The sequence below is a fragment of the Acipenser ruthenus genome, chromosome 6 (assembly GCF_902713425.1).
Source record: "Acipenser ruthenus chromosome 6, fAciRut3.2 maternal haplotype, whole genome shotgun sequence".
Classification (NCBI taxonomy): Eukaryota; Metazoa; Chordata; class Actinopteri; order Acipenseriformes; family Acipenseridae; genus Acipenser; species Acipenser ruthenus.
Genome location: NC_081194.1, coordinates 53,505,542 through 53,525,352, shown reverse-complemented (window position 1 = coordinate 53,525,352; position 19,811 = coordinate 53,505,542). Strand labels below are relative to the sequence as shown.

The 19,811-nt window shown below is 38.9% G+C and overlaps 1 protein-coding gene across 6 annotated transcripts in view; it reads right to left on the bottom strand.

Annotated features, from left to right (window-relative positions):
* The window catches only part of LOC117410899 (reticulon-4-like), a 35,573-nt gene extending 28,106 nt beyond the window's left edge, over positions 1 to 7,467 (bottom strand). Inside the window, exons 1-2 of one of the 6 annotated variants that reach the window (XM_059025505.1) lie at positions 6,712 to 7,467; positions 2,043 to 2,078 (exon numbers count right to left, since the gene is read on the bottom strand). In XM_059025505.1, the coding sequence (XP_058881488.1) occupies positions 2,043 to 2,078; positions 6,712 to 7,198 (523 nt within the window). In that variant the 5' untranslated portion in view covers positions 7,199 to 7,467. The remainder of the gene's footprint in view (positions 1 to 2,042; positions 2,079 to 6,711) is intronic. The other 5 variants (XM_034017831.3, XM_034017833.3, XM_059025506.1 and 2 more) reach the window with 5 other exon arrangements.
* Positions 7,468 to 19,811: the final 12,344 nt, after the last annotated feature.

Here is a 19,811-nt window from a genome sequence, read left to right as displayed (position 1 = left end):
ACAAAAGACAGTTATTAATTATTGTTATTATTAATTAACTCAGTTTGCCAAAAGATGCGCAAATAAATGGTGTTCAAAAATGGAGACCAACGGTACTGCTGTGTCTTGTATCACTATATTTTGTAAATATATTTAGATAAATTTTCTTTATAATCCACACATTTTACTGATTATATCGACTTACTAAAGTTTTAGTTCTGTTGAAAGGGAAAAAAGGTTTTAAAAAAAATGATTTGCCAAAGATATCCCATTTAAGGATAGTTGTCTATTTTTTCTAGTTTTTTGTTTGGGTGCTTAAAAAAAAAAAATAGCTGCGCGAGCACAACGAGAGCCGTAATTGTATGTCTGGTACAGCTATGCAGTATTTTGTTTGAATATTTTTGTAAATAATTTTAGAATGGTTTGATTTTCTGCATTTTTTAAAATATAATATAATATAATAGAAATTTGGTAGAATAATTTTGTGTTTGAGTGAGTGAGTGTACCGTACCTGCGGTTTGACCATTTGCTTCAAATCGTCAGAAATTCGGGCATACTCTATCATTTCTGATGCACAACTCCAAATCTTCTTAAACACTTATATCTGCCCACAGACAAATTGGAACCTGCACTTCCTCAGCGTCCCAAGGCTGTACTTCTCTCATCACACTCGCTGCCTGGATTCAGCTGTCTTGTGAGTTGGAGTTTCACAGTTTGATTCTCGCTCAACTTGACAAAGCCAGTGGAGAACAACCCGTACCCGTACTGTACCGAGCCTTCACGGGTTGGATGTGCCAGTGGAGAAGGGGTATAGGAGACCCAGCAGGGAAGCTGGACTACCATTCACAACCTGGCAAAATAGCCAGGCACCTTTTAAGGGGATACTTTACAGCAATGCCTCGAAAGAACATAAAAAAATAAAAAATAAAAAACAGCTTTGCATCATACTTTACCTATTTTCCATACGTTGACATTTACAAACAAAAGCACAATTAGTTACATCACACATAGAATTATGTTTGCATTAATGGTGCCACCAACACACCTCTTACCCCAAGACAAAGACAATTCCATATTCATCTTAACACTGTGTACGGTATTTATTAAAGTACATTTATGAAAATTAGTTAGTGGGGATGTTTCCTTGAAAACAAATGTTCCTACTAAAACGTACATGATTGACAGAACCATTAATGTTCTTAGGCTAAAACTGGAAATGATACCGACAGGTTCAACCACAAGGTGAGAGGGCGACAGATCTGTAAATTAAGAGTGCTAAACCATTCTTGACTTTGTACCTCTTCCTAGCTTAATTAATGCTGTTACATTTGTTTTGCTGTGAATTGTTTGGTTCTTCACATGATTTAACTAATATTTCTTAAAGTGTAAAAAGTCCATTGCTAAACCATTAAAATCACCCTTGATGAAGATTTCCAGTTTGTACTGTACTCCAACAGCTGCATAAGCCATAAAAAAAATGTTTGAACTCAACTTATCAAAATCAGAAATCTCAACAGGAGTTACCACTGACTGCTTGAAGATAGTTACTACTGACACATTTGACTTCACAGAGCTCTCGTCCTTACAAAACTAAACAGAGCAAAGAGCTCTTGCAAGTACTGTTGTTATAAGAACACAGCCTTTTTAATGGCCATAAATAATGAGCAAATTGGCACAGTTAATTTGTACAGTGATCTGCAAATTTGAAAGTGGGTAAATCAGTTATTTTGCAATTTATTCCGACCTGGACACCAAGCGAGACTGACAGTTGTCAAATTGTATGGTGATTTTGTGATTTGTACATCCCTTTAATGCAGTCATGCATTGTTGTGTCACTGAAGTTCTGTCAATATTATTAACAGTGAATGATTCTTTAGGATGCTGGGTTATATTTCCACATTACAAATTATTACTTTGCAAATTAACTGCAGGAATGATTGAATAATCACACAGGTCTATTAAAATGATTTAATTCCATTAAGGCAATTAGAAAACAGCAGCACATCACAGTATTTGATCAAATATAATTTTTTTACTATGGATTTGTTCCACACATGCGTTACCTCTTTTGCCTAGCCTCTGTTCTAGGGCCCGATAACCTAAAAATAAATAATTGAGACATTAAACAAACACAATGTGCAAACTTTGACTTCGGACTCCATGATGGTCCAATCCTAAACAAACAAGGTCCATATTCACATTCATCATCCTGGCACGATGCCTCGTACAACACCTTATGAGGTTTGTCCTTCTCCAAGCTTTTTTCAAGATAACATCCAATTAGAAGTTCTTATTGAAATACAAAACTGGTCCTTCCTCTTATTGGCTTCAATATTGCTACTGCTTTGTTGTTTTGCTGCTTGTTTTTATAAAAGGTTTGCGCATTTACCAATTTACCACATCTTTGCTGCTTCGTGGTCCTGTGGTGTAGTTGACATGGTCCGAGTGTGGCAAAACTGCTTCATAAGAATAAGGAATAAGTGATATGATACACACTTCCCCGGAATCAGAAACTGGGCAGCTGAAGACTGTGTTTCATGTTAAATGTTTAAATGATACATACATACATATTGCAATGACTTAAAAAAACAAGCAGCAAAGAACATAAAAGGGGATCTGCAATTGATGTTGCCAACATGAGGAAATTGATTTATAAGTCTTGATTTGTACCAGAAGGTAAAAATAAAAAAAATAATGTTTCAAAGAGAAAACTGAAAGGCATATTCAATAATTCCACAAGAGTGAACCTTAACATAAGAGTTCTTAGTGCTGAAGTATTTAATCAGCGCCTGAAAAGTGAATCTTGCCAATTGTGTGTTTGATCTAATCTGAAATATTAATGATCTTATGGTGTTGGGTCCTACAGAACATCCACCTGGTATAACTACAATCCATTACTGAACAACTAATAGCACATTTTTCTTTCTTTCGGGGGAAGTCTTTGACTTCCAGAGTTCTAGATTTTTTATTTTTCCCCCCCTCTCAAACACTGCCTTCCTCCTCAGAGAGAGTGTAAAAAGTCTTAATAAAAGAAAAAGCTTCTGGTAATTAATTCACCACTCAAGGGAATGAATCATAGTTTTGCTGAAAATCTGAAGTAACACATTCTTTTAAGATCATAGTAGGGGGTGGAGGAGAAAAGTTGTAGTCCAGGAGGGTGTTGTCGCACTACATTTCCCAGAATGCCATGGGAATGAGTCAGGAAGAGGCTCACCTGGCTCTAATTAATGAGGGACACGGCTACTGTCCGGTTTATAGTTGAGATTTAAAGAAAAGTTTAGATTAGCACTCCATGTGGGAGTTTGTTTTTGTTTATTTTTTATTTCTGTAAATAATAGAAGTGCACGCAAGTGCTTTAAACCTGCAGTTCTTGTGTCGGGATCTGTATTTTAAAGGGCACAAACGATCCTTAACCAAAGGCCTGTGTTGCATTTTATTTTCAGCTCAGCTGTTTGGTTTTTTTTTACCCAGTATTTATAATAGCTTATCTCTGTCTTAAACATCAAAATGAAACAACTAAAAGGGAAGTAAACTGTTAAATGCTACAAATCTGAAGTGATACAGTAAATATTTACCATTCTGAATAAATGTTGACCTGTAGATACAGCATGAGGTTAAAAAAGGCACCCCACAAAATTAAAGGCGCTTGAACCCAGCAATCAATCCTCCAATAAAAAACAAGGATATAAAACTAGCATGTTGCACCACCATTTATAACACTGACCGACGCAACCTTCCATGTTTATTATACACAGTATGATCACTGTATTGAACAGCCGTCTGGGCATCATCAGCTAGGCAGTATTGTAAATGTTTTAAGTGTTGAATTTAAATCAAGGGAAGTAATGTTAAAACTTTACAATGCATTAGTACGTCCTCATCTAGAATATTGTGTTCAGTTCTGGTCACCTCATTACAAAAAGGATATTGCTGCTCTAGAAAGAGTGCAAAGAAGACGGTGTGGTCCAGTGTTAAAGAAAGGGGCTTGTAACCAGGAGGTCCCCGGTTTAAATACTACTTCAGCCACTGACTCGTGTGACCTTGAGCAAGTCACTTAACCTCCTTGTGCTCTGTCTTTCGGGTGAGATGTAATTGTAAGTGACTCTGCAGCTGATGCATAGTTCACACACCCTAAACTCTGTAAGTCGCCTTGGATAAAGGTGTCTGCTAAATAAATAAATAATAAAAAGAAGAGCGCCCAGATTTATCCCGGGTTTAAAAGGCATGTCGTACGCAGACAGGCTAAAAGAATTGAATCTATTCAGTCTTGAACAAAAGAAGACTACGTGGCGATCTGATTCAAGCATTCAAAATTCTAAAAGGTACTGATAATGTCGACCCAGGGGACTTTTTCGACCTGAAAAAAGAAACAAGGACCAGGGGTCACAAATGGAGATGAGATAAAGGGGCATTCAGAACAGAAAATAAGAGGCACTTTTTTTACACAGAGAATTGTGAGGGTCTGGAACCAACTCCCAAATCCAATGACTTCTTCTAAAACAAGCCTTAAATCTGCAGCAACTGAGAACTTGAAAACTGTTAATGTGTCAAAGAATATCATACTAGGCATGGAAATACAGCTAACATTACAGAGCATTGCTCTTCAGTGTACTGTCATGTAGGCATAGTGTTTGTTTTACCATTACAACTGCACAAGGAGGAAATTAAAAAGACAGTTCACGATAAAGTACTGTTTATATACACAGCGGCTTCCGAAGCCTCCGAATTCTAAACACTGGCCGTTGATGAGTGCTAAACGGTCCAAACAAAAAGACCACACTGACTGTCATTCTTCATCCAATAGAATAAGTAACAGCAGGATATTGTTACACACTCTGGACTGGCTGGTTTCCAAGGTGGCACTGACTCACTACTGCACCACACAGCACATGACTGGAGAGGGAATGACCTAAAACAGGGGGTCCGACAGAATAGAGTTTTTCATGTTAGATTTTGAAATGTCACATTTCTCAATTCATATCAAGGTTTCATTCAACTTTGTAAAGCAAAATGAGTTCATTCTATAGTGTGATGCAAAACCTTTGGCTGCAGCTGTAAATGGATTTATTCAAAACATATATTTTTAAACGAATAGTAGATGTGTGAGGCTGCTAAACGCTTTTAAAATGAGGAGTTACTGGAAAGGTGACATTACTGAAAAAAGGTCTGCTGAGCACAAATTATATTCCATGCCTCAGTTCCGGGTTCTACCTCCGCGTTTAAGTAATATCATGATCCTGGCAAGATCTAGGCCAACATAGAATGACCAGGTTGAGATTCAAAACTGATCTCCTTTTCCAGGCTGTTTGGGAATTGTCACTAGGCTACATTACAGTAGCTAGCTCAAAAGAAGGCACTGTACTCTGGTATGGCATTCAGATCATGTTTCAAAGCGTGATTAAGTCATGCACTTTTAGTAATACTGTATATTAAGTGGCTAAAATGAAATTCCAGCCATGTCTTAATGATGAGTATTGCTTAATAAATACTCCCTGGTATGCATTGAAACTTTACTGCTGCTTTTTTTAGTGCAGTATGTGTTCCGTTAGCCAGGAAACAACCCACTAATAACAGTTTTCAGTGCCATTCCCGTCCATTCACTCAACTCTAAATTGAGCAGCCACATCACAGGCACCTAAATGCATACAAAAAAAATGGAAGCCGCACCCAAACGCTAACAAGGTTAGTCGACTGGTTAAGTTTGCTCTTCCAGTGCCTTCCTAGTGGCGTTCACAACTGTCTATCACCTAAATCTGTAGTCGCCCCTCCCCTCCCGCCGTCTGATGTGAAGAGCAGTATGCAGCGTCATCGACCCGGCCCCGGCCCCAGACAAAATATATAAATAATAGAATCGCACTTTGACAGACAGTTATTTTGAAGCATGACTTTATTTTACTAAACTATACATTTTTTTTAAACCAATAGTGACACATGCATAGATAAATACGTTCTATAATTAAAATGTAATGTAAAAATAGTCAAATTTGAATCTATCTAGACAGACTTGTTCAAATCGCAAATGTAATCATTCGTAGGCGTTTCATTGCTTTTAAACTGAAATGGGAAACATTGTAAAGCAATACAAGCGAAGCAGCATGCGCAGGCCTATTAAAGTACAATTAAGTTTAAAATAATAATTAGTTTACGGGGGGTTTAAAAGATGACACGCATTAGATATGTATACAACTACTTGATTGTACATCCGGCTTTTTGCAATTTGATGTGCAATTAAGCGAAGAAAATACTTATTTTTTCCTGACGCTACGATTGTTCCAACCTCATCACAAAAGAGAAATGGCTGACTCCAGATTTTTTTTTTTTTCAATGAAATATATAATATTATAAAACAAAATGGTACTGTGCAAGGATTCGACACTTGATAATCTGGCATTAGAAATTAAATACAAAAAAAGAGCACCAAGTTTTTTTTCTTTTCATCTTTTAAATCACGCTTCCTTCCCTCCAGTGTAAAAACAGGTGGCAAGATAATTAAATTGTTATGCGTCATGTCTGGAGATGTTTTTGAGGAATAGAAGAGAAAAAAAAAACACACATACTAAATACCGTTAAGAATTCTAAACAGTTTGACTAATAATTGACGCATAATAATTTTGATCAACCATTGTTTTCACAAACTTATTTTTATAGTAACACGTTGATGACTGCTGTATATTTATTTTACTCTCAGTTATTTATTTTTCTTTCTTAAAAAAAAAAAAAAATAGCACTCACTTGAAAATGCCGAGGATGATACCAGTGAAGAGGATACCTTTGCTGAACTCTCAGGCTTTGGGGCTTCTGGCTTGTCTTCCACCACAGCAGTGGCTATCGCCTTTGTCTGCTTCTTTTCGCCCTGGTGCTGTTCCGTTTCAGTGGGTTTACCCGTGCAGGCAGTCGGTGTCTCCTCTGCCATAGTAAAGAGCTGCTGTTCCGTTTCAGTAGGTTTACCCGTGCTGGCCGTCGGTGTCTCCTCTGGCATAGCAAAGGGCTCAGGGTTTGAGAACGAAATAGGCGTCACGGGTTGATTTACTGGAGACTGATGCCGAAGGAGAGCATCTGCTGCACCGCCGGTTAAGTCTAAAATATCCTCTACCCCCCATCTCGCCTCTGCCTCATTATTCTCCAGCAGGTCTGAGGATTCTTCCATATAATCTTGTGTAAGTTTCCTCAAATCATCAGCACTGGGTGTTGTAGAGCTTATCTGATTCTGATCTTCCATTTTTAAAAACAATTGTCTCTACGAACTGCTTTTAAACTAAGATATGTTTGTTTGTTTTTTTCAAACAAAAAAAAAACTTATCTGTAACGTGTTGTAAGCTCTACTTAAATTGTAGCGGCGCTCAGCAGAATTAAATCAAACAAGTGCGCCACCGAACTAGACAGAGAAAGACTGAACGTAAGAGAAGTTACAGCGCCAGCCCACACTGCAAGAGAATATTAAAATAAAATCAACCTAACCGTACCGACAGTTTTACTGACAGTTCCGTTAACCAATGGTGGTCCGTCTTTAACTCTTTCGCACCGCCCTTTCAATAAGGTAATTTAGACAAGGAAACACCATTTTCCATTCCAACCAGTGAAAGTGTGATTGTTTTGCATCTATTTGAATAACAATGTAACAACGCATATTGCTTGTAACTTGATTGCCACAAAAAGGGCGTGACGGTAAACTGGATCAAAGTTAATTTGCAATCTGTGTGTAACGCCAATGAAGTAATGCTGGGAAAATGCCTACTTGCTTATTATTTAATCAAGTGTTTTACTACATTTCCGAATTTTTTTTTTTAAGTAAGTATGCCTTTAATAAATATAACGTTGCTGGAAATTCCACAGTTGGTCAGCTGGCACTGTACCTGGTCAAAACTGGCTGTGTTGCTGATTTAAATTGGTCATGCTGGTTTTATTGACTGTAAACTAAAGCTAGACATTTTTTAGGTTATGTTGTTATGTTGAGTGTGTCATTTGACATTGAAATGTGATAAATGGATGTTTCACAATGTAGATTTGGACGTTGTGTCTAATTGTAGTGTGTGATAGCCAGTGTCAGCTATTGCACATGTAGGCTACAGTATTGTGTGGAAGGAGTGTTTAGTTAATGCATATTGACAGCAAAACAAAAAGAAAACTTATGATTCACTGCATGGTCTTAAACTTAAACAGACACCACTAAAATCATTTTCACACTCAATCATGCATTTTGAAACATATCTGTAAGAAATACATTAAAACCTGAGCTACAATGTAGCCTGAGGCTATAGGCAGTGGGCCACACAGCACTAGGTATGTAATTATGTCAGCAGAGTAAATTGTGCCCTTTGTACACTACATTATATCAGATATTCTGTGCCTGTATTGAATAAAAGGCTTTGGAATAGGACTGGAATAATGTTTAGGGGTCTGTGTCTCCAGTTTAATATAAATGTATTACAAATTCATGAATTCAAAATAAAAATGATTTAAAATGATCTGCGAGGCCTCCTAGATTATCATATTATGTTTCATTATAAAACTCACATCTTTCTTCTATGTACAGTAAGAAGCTTGCTGAGCAATTAGACAATATGAAATGTGTCTTTTGCGTTATAATACATTGTATAGATGCGTTACATCTCACCTTATCAGCACAATTCTCCAATAAGGATCTAGGGGGCCATGTTTAATAGCCAATCAGCAAATGTTATAGGACTAGATCAAGGCAGATTTGTCTGACAAACTAAAACGGTTCTCTGAAAGAGAAGATGACCACCAAAATCATACTTTTGGGAAAGTATACCAAAGCCGTCGCGAGTATGAATGAGCGGTCAGCACATGAGAAACGTCTCGCTACCACCATCTAGTGTTGGTGAGCGTGCAACCTCAAGGACCCTAGTGCCTATTGAAGGCATAGAGGGATCTACAACATTAAGTTGGTAGAACCTGGTAAATGTATGCGGAGTAGCCCAGCTAGCTGCAGTACAAATATCAGTCAACGAGGCACCTCTAAAGAGGGCCCGTGACGTAGCAACACCTCTGGTAGAGTGCGCGGCCACCCTCCCAGGTGGGGGTAGGTCGGCATTAGTATACGCAGTCGAAACCGTGTCCACAATCCAATGGGACAGTCACTGCTTAGAGAGGGCTTGACCTCAGGTCCTTTCACCATGACAGACGAAGAGCTGGTCAGACTGATGCAGCGCTCTCATTCTATCCACATAACCTCTCAATGCCTGAACCGGGCAGAGGGAATTCAATCTCCGGTCCGTCTCCTCAGCAAAGGGAGGGGGATGGAAAGCCTCCAGTTCTACTGACTGATTCAAGTGAAAAGTAATAACCGTAGGGAGGAAAGCAGGGTTCATACACAACTATACCTTGTTTCCATTGTCCCAAATACGAATACAGGAACTGTGCATGGACAGTGCCTTTAGCTCACTGACCCGCTTAGTGGAGGTGATGGCTAATAGAAAAGCTGTCTTCATAGAGAGATATTTAAACTCTATGGAATGTACAGGCTCAAACGGGGCCTTAGTGAGAGCCTCCAATACCACGTCTAGACTCCATTCGGGGAGGGTGTCCTTCCTAGAAGGACATAACCACCTGAGCACCCTTTAGAAAATGGGACGCTAATATATGAGCGCCCGAGGATACTGAGTTAATGGGGACATGGCATGCCAATATGGCTGCTAGGTACACTTTCAACATAGAGAGGGATTTACCCGCCTCTAACAGATCTTGCAGAAATAGATGGGATCATGACCTCTGGCCATGCACCAATTTTGAAAATACTTCCACTTGTGCGTGTAACGCTCTTGTGGAGGAGGCCCTAGCGTTCTGCAGTGTACTGACGACTATTTTCTGAGCGCCCTAAGGCTGACAGACGGTCCCGTTCAAGGGCCAGACCCACAGCTGGAGTCCGGCTGGCTCTGGGTGCCAGAGGGTGCCTTTTGCCTGATTGAGTAGATCCATTCATAGCGGGATCTCCCAGGGCTGGCCCTGCAGCAGCTGGCAGAGGTTCAAGAACCAGATTCTTCTGGGCCATCTGGGGGCCACCAGGAGAACTGTCGACTTATCTCTCCTGACCTCGAGGATGGCAGGGAGCAGCAGTATCGGTAGGAAAGCGTACAAAAGTGCTTTGGGGCATTCGTGCGCAAGGGTGTCGACGCCTAGTGGACCTCCGCATCTGCGGAGGAAGAACCACATGGGGCAAATTTGTTATCTCTGCCATGCCAAAGAGATCCGCTAAAGGTGGGAACGCAAGGGGCCTTATGCAGAACTACTTATTTTAAAACATTTTATATATTTAAAAAAAAGATGTTCCCCCATCACCAGGGCCCCCTTCGGGGCGTTGGGCCCCAGGGAGATTTCCCCGTCCTCCCTGCCCTCTCGGTGGGCCTGGTGAGAAGCCCCTGCTTGCGGGAACCGAGGTTGGCCCCATTGGTGTCAGAAGTGGATGGAGGTACCCAGAATGCACTTGGAAGCCTGCAGCCTGGTGAGCAAGTCTGAAGGTGGACTTGAAGCTGGCAGGGTAAAGTGTAGCGTGCACGGGGGTAGGGGTCAGGGCTGGTAGGTGATGCAATCTAAACATGAAGACATAAGCCTGATACCAGCTCCTGCAAAGGAGCTCGGCTCTTTTCTACAGCGGTATTGGCGCTATGCTTCAAAGCGGGAGGTCCGACCTCCGCCTGTGAGAAACCCCTGCTTGCGGGAACCGAGGTTCGCCACAATAGATTGAAAATTTGCACATTAAGTGGCAAAGCCTCTGAACACGTGTTGCACAATAAGCAGATTTCCTGATGTTTCAATAAAAATACAATCCTTTAAAGGGTGAGTGATTTATCATAGTATTTTTGGGGACTCGTCACAAATATACATTGATCAGTTCAAGCCTGAAATATAAGTGAAACCTGTTGTCAAAACTGTATACGTAACTTTTTACAATTACAGTATGATTTAGTGTTTAAAGTTATGCATGAAGTACGCCTTCAATAGATCCTCCAACATGGAACAGTAAAAATGATGAAGTTGCAGAGCTATGTAAGGCACTATGTGCTTATGATCAGTATTTCCCTTTAGAGTGCACTTGGATTACTGTTTCAAATGTGCTGCCTTATGTAATGAATCTCCTCCTAGCGGCTGATGAGTTAATAATATTGACATCAGCATAAGACCTGTACTTACTTCTCAACTCTTGCTCATCAGTTGAATGGAAAGATGTCCCACCTTGAACTGTATGATTTGTTGTTCGTGTCCAGCCCTTGCCTTTCCATTCAATTCAATGGACTGAGATGCTAATTCTTTACACTTAGTTACACACACATCTGTTGGCTGAGCGTAATGTTTCAACATGCAATGCTAAAGTAATTGGCAGACTGAAATTCTATTAAAAATGGCTTGGTCCCAATGCCTCCCCAGTTTACAGCACTGGTTTTCAAAATCCTTGTGCTATTACATGATAAATAACTAAATTATCATTATGCTTAATTAACATTTACCATTTGCTTCTGGTGAATTCATTTCTCTCTATTTATCCCTCTTGTAACCCATTTGTGTCTCTCCAGGAACAGTGAATATGCGAGTCTGACAATAAATTATTTTCGGTAGCAACAAATGAGATTGATTTCTGTGAGCCTTTATCACTGTAGAATGACTTAAGGATTCTAGATTTCTATCTGATAAATTAATAAAAAATGACAATGTGACGTACTGCACAGGAAGTGATTTGATACCAGGATGAACCAGTTGAAACTAAATCTCTATAATGTTGTATCTGCAGCGCTACAATAAGACAAGATAACAGTGATGCAAATGCTAATAAGAGATAGGAAAATGTATTTTGGCTGAAAGCCTTGGTTATCACTGTTTTATTTGACGTTACTGGGTGTATTGTGTTGCACTGCTCCATCATTCTTTCTTTTTGTGCTCAGAGGGAGGAAGCTTGTCCTGCTTGTGAGTGCTTTCATTATTAGTAAGTTATCCATGTATAGTAGTAGGGAGATAGCAGTGACCTTCTGGTGGTTACCACAAAGTATGTTACACACCACAGACTAAAAGAGCAGCTCAGATAATCCATGGAGGGCTGTCTCTCTATCAAGACTGTTGAATACTAAAAACAAAGATGGAGTGGGTTCACCTCTTTTTTCATCTGCTTTTTATGTCCTGCTACTAATAACGTAAACACCTCCCATCCCATTTCATTGCTTTTCTTTCTGTACCAGTCACAGAAGTCATGGCTTTCCCTTTGAATTAGTCAGGATTGTTTTCAGTCAATCTCATTCGACCTTTATTAATCCCAGACTGACTCCAGGCACCGTAGCCAGCAGTTAGGTCCCACTGGGGCTGGAGTTGATTCAGGCACGTGTACAGGCTGTGTCTGTCGCTGCAGCTTTCTAGCAAAGCAAGCTTACAGCACAGTGTATTGTCAGAGCATTCTGTTTGTTCTGACCCCTAAGGAGACAACTGCTGACTCACACTGTGTGACACGCTGTCTTGTGTGGTGACATCAGACCAGGAAGAGAATGGACACAGAATGTGTAGTGAATGCGCTGCTGCGCCAGTTTAATATAAATTAACAAATAAAAAGGTTGAACAAAACAGAAACATTGAACAAACAAAACGGCACAATGGCCAAACAAATACTAGTTTACCAGTTCTCTCCTGACTCTCTCCCGTTCTTTCTCCCTAAACAGAACAACCCCTTTCTCACCCGTGATCACCCTATTTATACACCTGTGGCTGGAGCCTTAATTAATCATTTAATCATTTATTCAATTCCTGGCTCCAGCCACATTCCCACGTGTTTTTACAGGGAGGATTTTAACTGCCTTCCTGTCACCACTATTCCACACACACACAAACCCACATCCCTGTGCTCACATACCAATATACATTAACTCCCCTGTGATACATAACCTAAACTATATAAAATAACCCAAAAATACACCCAGGGGCGGTGGTTCCCCGTCACACACTGTTAGCCAGGTTACTGACTGATGAGCAGCAGAGAGAGTGTCTGTTCTGTACCAGAAAGGGAAAATTGTCACATCACTGTTGAGGGAGAGAGGGGTACAAATCGCACCTGACTTGCAATATGTTTTTATAATAAAATGCTGCATGGATGAACATATGACATTGAGTTTATACTGCTGCTGATGACTGCCCAAGTCTTCACCAGTCAAAGCCAAGGGGAAAAATCTGAGTCACTGTTTTTTCTTGACTATAGTTAAATAAACTCAACTCGATTTCTCCTGGGGCCAAAGATTCCAGCACCCATGCTTCCACACATAAATCTAATCCTAACCTTAAATCTCAATTTTACCCCAAACCTTTTAAATAATGCTAACCCTAAAGTCACTATCAGATTGCAAAATTGCTATTCTGTCCCCCAGCAGGACGATTCTCTATGCTACAGAAGCTTTTCAAAGTGTGCTCAGATTTCCCATTTAGTATACAGAGTATTCCAAGTATAATTTCTAGTGCATTGCATCCAGCACTTACCATTCCAAATAGCATGGGGATGTTTTCCAACAATTGACACAGGTCTATCAATCACCTTTTAAATTAAATTATTGCCATGTATCATAGCAATTGTCTAGAGGAATATTGTTATTTTCCTTTTTGGGCATAGCCAGCCCAAAGTGTTTCAACTTGTGCAAACAAAAGCAGGCCTTACATTCTTTTATGTATATTTTGAAGCTAGGCAAAGGCCACAATTTTGAGAAGAATACAATCCATGTATTCTGCTGTGTTATCAGCTCTGTGCTGTACTCTGGTTCCTATGTTGTTGTTAATGTCTCTCTTTTAAAGCATAGCCCTGTGGAAGTGTAATATAAAACGGTCTGCATAATTCACTACTTCACCCAAGCTTCCAGGCACATAAATTTCCAAGACGTCTCAGGTATTTTAAAAAAATCCATTTCGCCTTTAGGGCAAACAATCTCAGTGTGGTTAGTTTATGTTGAGGTTAAATCTTTCCACTAATATATTTTACATATGGAATTTCTATTTTATACACTGTGGGAGTGCAGCAGAGCTGTCACTATTGATAATAAAGTTACAACTGAGAGAAGGCTCTTTTTTTAACTTCACTTTCTCAAGGTCTAGGAATGAGCTGGATGTCACAGTCATTATCAATTTGTAGACACAAAACCGGTCCTCTGCAGCATACATTATACATTACAACATCAACCAGCTTACAAACCATTAAAAAGGTTTATTGGTTCCATTCCATTTTTGCAACAGACATCTACAGCACCTCTAATTTTGGCCAGTATTAAGCTGACGCCTCCGTTTCCAGCCTGCCTTCCTTGCAGAACTGGAGCTGAGGATGCCCCCCCCCCCACCCCCCCACCCCCGTTCCCACATGAATGAAATATAAAAGCAGGCATGACTTGTAAAACAGTGAGGCAGCCCCATTTCACCCCAAACAGACAATTTAATGTTGCCAGGTAGCTAAACTTTTACCATTTTATGAACCTACATATACAACTTCTTACATAATAAAAGACTAAAATGTAGTAATGTAAGGCAAAAGCATGGCACAAACTACGAAGCAAACAGGGAAAAGGTATGATAAAGCATGTTAAAGTGAGGTAAGTGCTGAATGGCCCACCTGATATACAGTATTTAATGGACCCTACAAAGCAGTGCATCTTTTCTCATTCTGTTTCTTCTGGCAACCAGATTACTATGTACAGTAACCCTGTTTCCCACCCAATCTCAGCAACAAGCCTCTTTCTCTTCAGCTGGTATTTGAGGAATGGTCCCGTACTGAGAGCTATGTAGATGAAGAGCCAAGTAAAGACTGGAAGATTTATCATGTGTGCAGCCTGCAATCTTATCAGACTTGAACAATGAGCTGGTGTTGTTGAGCCTCCATCTAAACATAACAGAACATGCAGTAGTGATAAGCAACACTGGGGCCTATTTCGATTGATGTAAACAGCAGTGGATTACAGCACAGGATAAAGCAAAATTAGACCAACATATTTTTTCAAAGTACCTTTTTTATTTTAGTTTTTCAAATTTTACAATTAAAAACACATTTTATCTCTTTTTTAATTTCTGTTTTATCAAATTCTGTATTAGACTGTTTTTAATTAATTGGTTTAATTGTTGTTTTCTTTGAGTGCGTGAAGCGCTTTGGGATCCTTGTGATGAAAGGCACTATAGAAATGTGAATGTTTTTTGTTGTTGTTGCTATTGTTGTTGTTCATGTAAAAAATACAATTATTGATATAAAAAATATAATTGGCGATATCAGAAATACAATTGTTGATATGAAAAATTGATTAAACTGCTTGCCACACATTTTTGACATGAAGAATTGTAATTTTGATATGAGCAATTCTATTTTTAAGATCAACCATTCTGTTTTCGATATCTAAAAAAAAAAATTCTGATATCAAAATAAAAGCTACTATTTTTTATATCAAGAATTCTATTTTTGATATAAAGAATGTTATGACTGACATCAGCAAAACATTACTGATATCAGAAATTGAGGATTAAATGTTAAAGTGGTTTGCCATATCTGTGACTGACATACAGTTACTCAAGGAAAGAGTAAATAAATACAAAAATATATACTTTTTATTGGGACCATCTGTCTGGCCTAATGTATTGATAATCTGGTTAACAGACTTTCAGATACTTTACTCTGTACTGTAATCTGTGGCCCCAGTGTTGCTTTCACTGACTGCATGTTCTGTTATGTTTACAGGAAGCCTCATCGACACCAGCTGATTGTTCAATTCTGATAAATCTTTACTTGGCTGTTTATCTACATAGCTCTCAGTACAGGACCATTCCTCAAATACCAGCTGAAGAGAAAGAGCCTTGTTGCTGAGATTGAACATCGTCATAGTTCAGTGTTTAAATGTAGCAACAGAATGAGAATTAACAAATCAATGTATCAAAAGATGTGCTGCTTTCCACAGTCCATTTCATAATTTAGGAGCTTTATGAGAAAAGGCCAATCCTCCCACATTATTTTTATTGACCCTGGGCAGCAGCCCCACATCCTGTGATCTAAGAGTGTGGTTAGGAGTATACAGGGTCAGTAATTCCTGTAAATAACTGGGTGCTAATTCATTCAGGGCCTTATAAGTTAAAAACAACATTTTTTAATCAATTCTAAACTACACAGGGAGCCAGTTCAAAGAGGCCAAAATAAGGGGTAATATGTTCACTTTTTGTGGTTTTAGTCAGAATTGTAAGCGAGACACCACTCGTTTTGGGATACAAGGGGAAAGTGCATTACAATTATCAATTCTTGATTAAACACAGGCCTGCATTAGTCTTTCAGCATCAGGTACAGAAATAATAGGTCTACGTTTAGATATATTTCTCTAATGATAAAAGGATACTATCCTATTTTTGATATCAAGAATTCTATTTTTGATATAAAAAATGTGACAAATCACTGATATCCAAAATCGAATTGCTGATAGCCAGAATAAAATTGTTGATATTATAAAACTGACAATTAAATAGTAAAATGGCTTGCAATACACAAAAGGCCCTTGATCATGTGACCAGTCATGTGTCAGACCACTTCATCTCACAGAGGATGTCAATGAGAAAACCACCACCATGTCTTCAAGCAAAACAGTACAATCAGATCAACATACATAGTGTACCTTAATGTACAGTATAATCTAACTGTACCACTCCACAAAATCTGTTCTTAAGTAATTTATTCCAACAAAGTGCATTGTGAGTATTTTAATAGATGCATATTTATTTCCAAAGCTGACCAGACAGCTTTATGCCCTGTATATTTACATTCCTTGCATATTTTGGGATTTCATCCAGAAGTCTTATGTAAGGTATTCTAGAATATGCTGGAACTGAATCGTACATGTCAGCATAATGTTATTACTAACAAATAACCACTAAGCCAAAATAATACACAATACTTTCCAGACTTCAGTATACAGCAACAGTAATCTTTTTTTATTTATTTATTTATTTATTTTTTATTTAGAGTGACCAATTATTATTTTAATTTATTTTCCCCCAATTTGGAATGCCCAATTATGTTTTTTCTCCTCACTGCACGGACATTCTGAAGGCGTGTGTGCGTCCTCCGATCTCACAAGTATAAAGCCAGAATCGCTTTTACGCTGAGCAAACCAGAGCAGAGGTGGATTAACATTCCAACTGTTCCTATAGCCTACATACACACCTGTACAATTAACAAACTGAACAGTGAATTAAATAAATTAAATAAACTGGACAACCAATCACAGTGTCAATTTCCTCCATTCCAGCCAAATTCTCACATGGCTGGAATGGAGGGAACCAGGGACCAATTTACATTCAGGGATAGGGAAGTTGGGCCCTATTCCTCCCAAACTGCAACAAAACAAACCAGTAAATCAATCATAGTGCAACAGCGGACACATCATCCAGTCACGCCCTGCAGCACATACAATATGAAGATATGGAATATGACATAAATCAATTTTCTGATGCAGTAATTGCTTTCAATACTGGAACTGGTTTCTGTGGAATGGATATAGTGGCTCTCAAAAGTATTCACCCCCCATGGACTTTTCCACATTTTATTGTGTTACAACATGGAATCAAAATGGATTTAATTAGGAGTTTTTGCCACTGATCAACACAAAAAGTCCATAATGTCAAAGTGAAAAATAAAATCTATAAATTGTTCTAAATTAATTACAAATACAAAACAGAAAATAATTGTCTGCATAAGTATTCACCCCCTTGAGTCAATATTTGGTAGAGGCACCTTTGGCAGCAATTACAGCCATGAGTCTATTTGGATAAGTCTCTACCAGCTTTGCACATCTGGACACTGCAATTTTTGCCCATTCTTTTTTGCAAAATTGCTCAAGCTCTGTCAAGTTGGATGGGGACCTTTGGTGAACAGCAATTTTCAACTCTTTCCACATATTCTCAATTGGATTGAGGTCCGGGCTTTGACTGGGCCACTCCAAGACATTGACCTTTTTGTTTTTAAGCCACTCCAGTGTGGCTTTGGCTGTATGTTTGGGGTCATTGTCCTGCTGGAAGATGAATCTTCTCCCAAGTCCCAGGTCTCTTGTAGGCTTCAGCAGGTTTTCCTCCAGGATTTCTCTGTACTTTGCGAGCTTTCCAGGCCCTGATGCAGAGAAGCATCCCCATAGCATGATGCTGCCACCACCATGCTTCACGGTAGGGATGGTGTTCTCAGGATTATGTGCGGTGTTAGACTTGTGCCAAACATAGTGCTTAACGTTGAGGCCAAAAAGCTCTATTTTCGTCTCATCAGACCATAGAATCTTCTTCCACTTGGTCTCAGAGTCTCCCACATGCCTTCTGGCAAACTCTAGCCAAGATTTGATGTGTTTTTTTCAACAATGGCTTTCTTTTTGCCACTCTCCCATAAAGGCCAGTTTTGTGAAGCACCCGGGCGATTGTTGCCGTATGCACAGTGTCTCCCAGCTCAGCCGTGGAAGACTGTAACTCCTTTAGAGTTGCCATAGGCCTCTTGGTGGCCTCCCTGACTAGTGCCCTCACCCGGATACTCAGTTTTTGAGGCTGGCCGGTTCTAGACAGATTCACAGTTGTGCCATATTCTCTCCATTTCTTAATAATGGACTTTACTGTGCTCCGGGGGATATTCAATGCCTTGGAAATGTTCTTATATCCTACCCCTGATTGGTGCTTTTGAAGAACCTTATTCCGGATTTGCTTTGAATGTTCCTTTGTCTTCATGATGTAGTTTTTGTTAGGAAATGTATTAACCAACTGTGGGACCTCCCAGAGACAGGTGTATTTAACCTGAAATCATGTGAAACACCTTAATTGCACACAGGTGGACTCCATTCAACTAATTATGTGACTTCTAAAGACAATTGGTTGCACCAGAGCTTATTTAGGTGTGTCATAGCAAAGGGGGTGAATACTTATGCAATCAAGTATTTTCTGTTTTATATTTGTAATTAATTTAGAACAATTTCTAGATTTTTTTTTTCACTTTGACATTATGGACTTTTATTGTGTTGATCAGTGGCAAAAACTCCTAATTAAATCCATTTTGATTCCATGTTGTAACACAATAAAATGTGGAAAAGTCCATGGGGGGTGAATACTTTTGAGAGCCACTGTAACTTTAGTAAGAGAGAATCTGGTTGTCATGTAAAAACTGTAACCAGGCTTCCAAGGCAGAGTGGTAACCAAAAATGTGGCTTGTTCTTATTCTATTGCTACACACTCATCACCTAATTAAGTAAAAAAATTAAAAAAAATAAAAAAAAGCTCCCTTAGTAAAATAATGAACAAATAAATCCCCAGGTAGTCTGCTCTCAGAAAATCTCCCCGTGGACCACATTTAAAATGATTTGCGTATCAAAAGATTTGTGATCTTGTTTTGTCATACTGAAAGTGACACATATAACTGTTGATGGACTGAGTTTCCTCTGAAAGCTCAATTGCATAATTTCTTTAAATGTTGCATCATTCCCAGATCCTCTTTGTTTTTTGGAGGTTTGTTAGAGTAATAATAGAGGGAAAATGTAACTAAACAGTAATTAATCACTTAGTCCAATAAAAGGTATCACATCTCCTTCTCTTTGTCTATCATCTCTGGACTAATACGGCTACCATATCATCTATCAATGAAAATATATTGCAAAATATGTTGCAATACTTGCAATCGACATGTAATACACTAAACCCAAATGGAATGCACATTTCCATGTGGGTTCATGTAAAAGCTGCAGGGGAACAGGAAGCCTTATCACCTTTAACAACTGTGAAAATGAACTTTGTTTAACTCCAGTATGTAAAAACGTTGTTAATATTTTGCCTAACCGAGTAATCCCTCATGATTGCAGAACAAGCTGTAAAAA